Source organism: Lineus longissimus, chromosome 9 (genome assembly GCF_910592395.1).
Source record: "Lineus longissimus chromosome 9, tnLinLong1.2, whole genome shotgun sequence".
NCBI lineage: Eukaryota > Metazoa > Nemertea > Pilidiophora > Heteronemertea > Lineidae > Lineus > Lineus longissimus.
The window spans coordinates 2,168,593-2,175,634 of NC_088316.1; the positions used below are offsets into that span (position 1 = coordinate 2,168,593).

Here is a 7,042-nt window from a genome sequence, read left to right on the forward strand (position 1 = left end):
AGATGGCACTGCACTGCACCCGAGCAGCTTTTAAATCTGATCACATAGTTAGTGATTGTAGTTGGGACAGTCTCGATCCGAATCCACCTGTAGCTCGATACCAATAATAGAAAAAGATACAATTTTCATTCAGAATAAAATTTTTATTACAAAATATTCCTTGCATGGGAAAACTATATGAAACGCAAATACATTCTACGGATTGGTAACAGTTTTTATAAAGCCGTGCTAATAAAGAGCTAACTAAGAGGAAGAGAAATATACTATTAACCAGGAAATATTCGTGGCTATCAGAGAACGCCATTTCGAGAAATTTCATCTTTGGTGTATATTTGTTATAGCGTTTGAGACCACTGTACAGAAACGTCATTTCAATCAACTTTTGTTTGTTGCGGCATATTATTTTTGCAAATGCTGCCGGTCGCAAAAAATATGAAACTAAGGAGCAGCGAAAATTTCCCAGCTTTGTAGTTTTAAAAGAAAATAATGCAAGGTCTTTTATACATGTTGGATTATCATCAGTTAGATTGAGGTCTAGTGAGAAAGGAAATACATGTGGGGAGAATGGAAATCTTGTCAGCTCTGCATGAATGAAAAGAATACTGTGTTTGTCCAAATAACATCTGTGTAACCATGGTTGTTATGAAATTTACTTGTAATTTTTCTATTCGAAATGATTTTTTTGGTAACAATCCACATTATGGCTTTCTCAACATAACCATAGCTCTCTCATTGACCCATTGGGGTTGCCATGAAGAATGCGCCTCAGTGAAAAAGACTGAATACTGGTACAGGTATTGGCTAACGGTGGTCACCTGGGGAGCCGTTAAGATATACTTTACAGATAGGTACATTTAACAGGCTTGGAAAACTGGTCCAGAACACTCAGCCTTTGGAATCCGAGTCATAATAATCTTCATCAAGATATGATTAAAATTCAAAAAGAACTTTTCCTAACAATTGCTGGGTGATGGCATTCAATTCACTGGGGAGGTTAACTCAAATAAAGTGCATACTTCATGACTAGCCCCCAAGGGACTCACATCAGACCTGCTGAGTGCATAAACATACATTTACTATTTACAACAAAACACTTGACCGAATCATAACCCCCCTAACCCAGCCTTTACATATTTCAAAACTTATAATGTCAACAAGTCTTTTTGGAGAATTTTATCAGTGACAACATATAACATTTTAATTTCACTAAAATATAAGTAGGCAAGAAATAAACACGGCTCATTTTTTACAAATACCAAAAAAAACAGGAAAGGGTGGACTTGTATTGTAACAGCTAGTTTTGTTAGCTTTAAAATGTGATTTCTGAGGTTAAAAGTTTTTTCTCAAGTACGAATGTAATGAACAGCAGGCCCGTTAAAAGTACTGAAAACCTTCTTTTGTTCGAAGGCTTTCGGCTCAAGAAGTGGGTTTCACAGCACATCTTCTTCAGAGTCATTGCATCTTATCAATGTTTATTTCACCCTTCTTCTGCAAGTTGATCTCGGGGCGTAAGGATGTCTAATAAAGACTGGTCTTCTTCATGATCCTGAGGAATTCCGACTCATTGATTTCACCATCTCCATCCCTGTCAGCCTCGTCAATCATTTCCTGTAAGAATGAGACGGAAGCAGTGAAAATAACCATTCGAATATCAAATTTGAAGGGATGTGACAGAACCCAGAGCAAAAGAAAAAAGAATTTTGTTTGCCCTAACTTGTAAAATATGCCTTTAAAATGGTGATTTATTGTCCGATTTTGGAAATTCAGAGTTCTACTGGGAGCTGAAGAATAGATCTTTTCTGCCCTGGCGTCAAATTAACCCCTATTTAGGAGGGGAAAAACATAAGTCCTCTGTTTGTCATAAACCTATTATTAACTTACCTGTAATTCTTCGTCCGTAAGATTTTCACCTAATTCCTTTGCTACACGTCGGAGATTTTTGAATGAAATCTTGCCCGTTTCATCGTCATCGAATAACTTAAATGCTTTGAGAATCTCTTCCTTAGAATCTTTTTCACTCATTTTCTGTGTCATCAACGAGATGAACTCAGTGAAGTCAATAGTGCCTGAAAAATAAATCATAAGACCTTATTATTCTCTATATAAATACTTGACAAAACATTGAACGAAATTCTAAGCCAAAAATCTGAATCTCTAAAATGAGGCAACATTTCTGCTGTAAAGTTTTTCAATATTTTAATATTTAATAATTTAATAATAACAATAAACCTATGTAATCATCTATCAAATGAATTAGGTTTTTCAAAAGCGCTCAAACATTACCGGTAATTATCAGCTTAATTTACCATCAGTTTATGAAATAAGAGCAGCATGCAAAAAACTTCATCATGAAAGCCCAATACCTTTTGATTCCTTATCAATATCAGCTATCATTTTCTTAATTTCTTCTTTCTTTGGTTCAAATCCTAATGCTCGCATGGCCACCTTTAACTCCTTGGTGTCTATCGTACCGGTACCGCTTGCATCAAAAAGATCGAACGCTTCCCTAATTTCCTCCTTCTGCTCTTCAGTCAGTTCTGGCTTTGGGCCAGTTTTCTTTCTTTGGCCACCGCCAACTGTAGACTTTCTGTACTGAGACTGGAAAGAGTAAATTTTAGTTTCAGAAAGTTGAGTAAACATCAGTACGATTTGTAAGTGGTTAATTTTAGGCTCGAGGGATCTTCTCCATAAGTATGTCAATACTAATAGCCCGAGATTTGTCTCTGCCGCAGGCCTACATTTTCACATTTCTTGAAAAAGTAGTGAACAGTAATTTTAATCAGATTTTCTTTTCATAGTTTTATCGCGGTCATATACTTTCACGATTATTTGTAAACACTACAAAATTTATAAAATCAAAGGCAGGCGAATATTTATGGGTTTTCAGTAGACTGCTGTACAAATGTACAGCGTTTGCATGGTTTCATTTCGAAAATCTGGGTCGATTGTACACCAAATATTTTCCTCATTTCCACACGGATTTCGATTTTGATTGCTTACAGAACAGCGCTAGAGGTTGTTTATCAAGAAACGTACATGGAAATCGATAAATACGATATTTTTACCATTTTTGCAAGCGATAAAGGTGACTGTTGATTTCCGCGCGTCAAGTTTGTTGATCTTCGAAACGAACGATATCGGCAGGTGCCCGGATGACAGTCTCACTTTCCAGCAAATTGCAAAATTTTCTATGCAGTTGAATTATAAAATTTTTTATGCGATTGAAATATTCAATTTTTTCGTAAAATATTGGTATCTAATAGACCTTTACAAATGTTTTAAATGGTATTAGATGAATTGTTGTCGTAAAGTTAGTCTGCAAGAATGGCGGAAGGTTTGAAATATGTGACAGAATCAAATGCCAGCAGAAACCGATTTGTGGTCAACTGGGGATCAATTATTGAAAAAGTAATTAACAGAAACAAAGATAAATTACTGTAGAACAGTTTTCTCTTTGGTTGTGTACATTTCTTTTACGTAGGAGCCCTCATTAACCCTGTGAACTGGTGCCAGAAAATGTGTCTTCCAAAAAATGTAGTATTATGTAGGCCTACAGTGTCAGTAGGCCTACACAAATCTGAATCAAGTGGATGTTGTACAATGATGTACATGCAAACTGCATCTATTCATTTCATTGAACAAATTCGTCATCTAAAAGACTGGCTAAAATATGTCATATTCCTTTCGTAACATAAATAATTTCTTCATCATGTAATAATTGCTGAGTAGCCATTTACAAGTCAAAGACAAAGTGTAACTGTTTCCTTTGCCGTTTCAGTATGACAAGGAATTCCCAGATGCAGATGTATTAGATCTCGACAACTTCTCTATTGTTCATGACAGAGGTACGTACAGTTTAAAGGCCTACGACGTGTTCGTAAACACTGGAAATTTGTAACTGAATTGGAAATGTTCCAATTGTGTAAATATGTTCTTAATATGAACTTCAACATTGCTGTAGTTTAGACAGATTTAGTAATTTAGTAAACTTCATGTTAAATTTGAAATTTTCTGCAGGTGAACTCAAGAGTGATGGCTTCTCATCCAAGCCATTCGGATCATGTCGATTACCTGCTGATAGAAAAAGTAAGTTGGCCTATATAGAGGCAGTATCATTTCCTCACCTGGAAGCATGGCTGAAGGCATCTACCTTCTTGAATTTCAAGCCCTACATAGGTTTCTGCAAAGTGTGGTTTGACAGTGTGGTGGCTACATGGGTGGTGCAGTTCCCTACCACGCCCTGGTTTCCTGGATCGAATCCCACCCTTGGCAATGAATTTTTCAAGCTATTCTTTCTACTTTAACTTTACAACCTTACATTTTCCGAAGCCAAGTATTCTTACGTCCTTGACCACTGATTTCAATCTTTTTTGCAGGACACACTGGCCATGACACGTCGAGTGAAGGCGAAGGTTACGACGACCTTGCCTTAAGCCTTTATGCCGAGAGTGTAAGTTCAAAAATATCGGAAAGCACACATGTGCATCTTTTTAAAGCCAGTAACTGAGCAATAGGTGCAGTGGTGTCAAATCTTCCTCTTACCAAATCCTAAATTTGCCAGCTGGAATGGAAAGGTATCTCTCTTACTTATAAGTTTGGTGGAACACATTTTCCTCTAAATACAGTGGTCAATAGAACACCAGGCCAGTATTGATATGATCCAATGTTGGACTTTTAAACTACAGTTGGATGGGGTGGGAAAAATATCCTTGGAATATGGTGTGATAGATTTCTTGATAGAACTTTTTTTGTTTCCAGGTGCTGTCCTGCACTCTGGATACCCCTTGGAGTCAAGGAAGAAATCAGCTGCTGAGTTCACCAGAAGGTGGGTAAATCATCTTGAAGGCGTAACTCTAGACGGAACAAACCGTTTTCCAGCTCACAAACTATGGGTTCTGCTCACAAATACTTGTTTGAATCCCTGGATTGTACCTGTTATGTCTGAAGAGGTTAAGCTCTTGAGATGCACTTCATAAGTAATATGAATATCTCTGAAATATCAGAATGCCTCTCTGGTGATAGAGGCCCTCAAACAGTACACATACATACAAACCAAACCGTAGTCCACAGGGAACTTTTATCTATGCTGTGGATCACTGTTTCTCAATCAATTGTAAGTTGTTTTAAAGTGCTGACGTGGCAGACCCAAGTTGCTTAAACCAGCACCTATATAAAACTGGCCAGTATCATGAATCTTTTTTTCCATTTCAGATATCGAGCGTGAACTAAAGGTGCATTCCATGATCACAGCAGCAGATCCGTCAGATGGAGAAACAATTTCCTCATCGATTTCCAATGAATCCTTCGATGAATACGACGGAATGCTCATATCGTCAGACGATTTAGAAGAATGCACCGATTCTCAAAGCAGTGCTGCATCCGGACAACCAAGTTTGGACCAATCAAATGACATCAGGTCGATAAAACCAACCGCTGCTAAATCTACAGAAACGTATCGTGCAGATCGCGATACTGGTGTTAAAAAGGCGTTAAACTTTTCTTCTGGGATTTCTCCTATTCGACTCAGTGAGTCGGAATCGGGTGAGGACAATCAGTTTCTATCATTAGGAGAATCTCCGGTTACTAAAAGTGTGCAGAACCGTACCACTGTCGATCGGGAGAAAATTCGTCTGACTTTAAACCGTCATTCCCCTATAAGACTGGAAAGAAAGCATGTCAGTGCAAAGACTCGAGTTACTGGGGTGGTGCCACCTAGGCAAAATAATGCCACAGAAAATAGTGCAGAAGGACGATTTTCAGATGTTTTGCAAAGTGGTGTTAGTGAAAATTCTAGTACACCTGTGGGTTTCTCTCGTATTGTCCCAGATCGGCCAGTTCCTGTGCCTGTGCCGGTCACTCCCCGAGCCCAACCAAGTCGACCTCTTATTTCTGTCATTCAGGACTTGGCGGGGCCGAGCTCAAGTGGGTACAGTGCACTAAACAAAGAAAGGCTAATTCCTAGGAGGTCAAACTTAATCAACAGAAACGACGACAGATATGATGAACTGGATGGTAGGGTTGCATACGATCATTTCCCAGAGCGTACCATCACTGCTCACCAGTCTGTCCCACCAAATCTTATCCTCTCTGTTGCATCTTCCAATGATGCGCCATTCTCCGCATCAAATATGCAGTTGTTTCAGTTAGTGCCAATAGGTGGACAACAGAGCATTGGTCTCAGTTCAGTCGAACAGCGCAGAACTGCTTACAGTGGTCCCAACGCAGGTTTTGATCTTGACAGGTCTAACCATAGAGAACTTCTTCCAAATAACAATCCTGCTCAGTCCTCAACCAGCTCTCAGTTTTCAAGAAGAAATGATGCATCAAACGATGGCGTCCGCCAAGATTTTGCTCTAAGAAGTACTCCGGCCAGTCCTCTACCAGTACCTATCGACTCATCAAGGTCTCCCGCAGAGAATAGGCATGATTCTACGCATAATTCAACTCAGTCTTCTCAGTCGGGTCGTCAAGCTTCAAATGATTTACTTGTTGACGTCGATATGAGAACTGACCAGACGTCTAAAAAGGGTCTTGGCGATAAGATTTTGGATCGAGTTGGAAAGTTGCCGGGGCATTTGAATGATAGGTTAGACTTGCAAAACCCCTCTTCATCAAGAAGCTTTCCTATCCCAAGATCGGATGAGCAGGCAATGACGAATATGAAGCAAAAAGAATGTTTGCAAATGATGTCACTGGGGGCTCCTCCTGAGGAACACGGCAAACCACCTGAGCAAGTCAGTTCTCCTCAACCCCTTGAAAAGTCCAAGAGTCGTCTTGAGATAGCGTCAGAAAGTGTCACAAAAAATAGCGAGACTTTTAAGTCGCCTTCCTGGAAAGTACCTACTAGACCGCAGACCCCGAAATCTTCAAATGTCACCCCTACAAGATATTCTACGGAAGAACTCATGAACATTTTTCAGTCTCCGTTACCCTTTAGGTTTGGTAGCCCCGCCGTGAATATTCGACCTTCCCCCAAGCAACGGTCGGTCAAGAAAGAATTGAGTGCAGTCTTTCAAAGTGAGCCACCGAAACTGATTCATGT

At 39.3% G+C, this 7,042-nt stretch overlaps 1 protein-coding gene across 1 annotated transcript; it reads right to left on the reverse strand.

The window, feature by feature from the left end:
• Positions 1–342: 342 nt before the first annotated feature.
• LOC135493859 (uncharacterized) lies at positions 343–3,135 on the reverse strand. Its single transcript, XM_064781481.1, has 4 exons — positions 3,066–3,135; positions 2,364–2,598; positions 1,882–2,066; positions 343–1,608 (listed from the first exon to the last, which is right to left on the reverse strand). The coding sequence occupies exons 1-4, from the start codon at positions 3,066–3,068 to the stop codon at positions 1,519–1,521; spliced, it is 513 nt and encodes a 170-aa protein (XP_064637551.1). The 5' UTR covers positions 3,069–3,135; the 3' UTR covers positions 343–1,518.
• Between the last annotated feature and the right edge of the window lie 3,907 nt (positions 3,136–7,042).

Bases quoted from the DNA above. Each gene is read 5' to 3' on its own strand.
- LOC135493859 (XM_064781481.1), bottom strand. The intron at 2,067-2,363 runs GTATTGGGCTTT...TTTATTTTTCAG, and splicing joins TATTGATAAGGAATCAAAAG to GCACTATTGACTTCACTGAG. The intron at 1,609-1,881 runs GTAAGTTAATAA...TCATTCTTACAG, and splicing joins TTACGGACGAAGAATTACAG to GAAATGATTGACGAGGCTGA.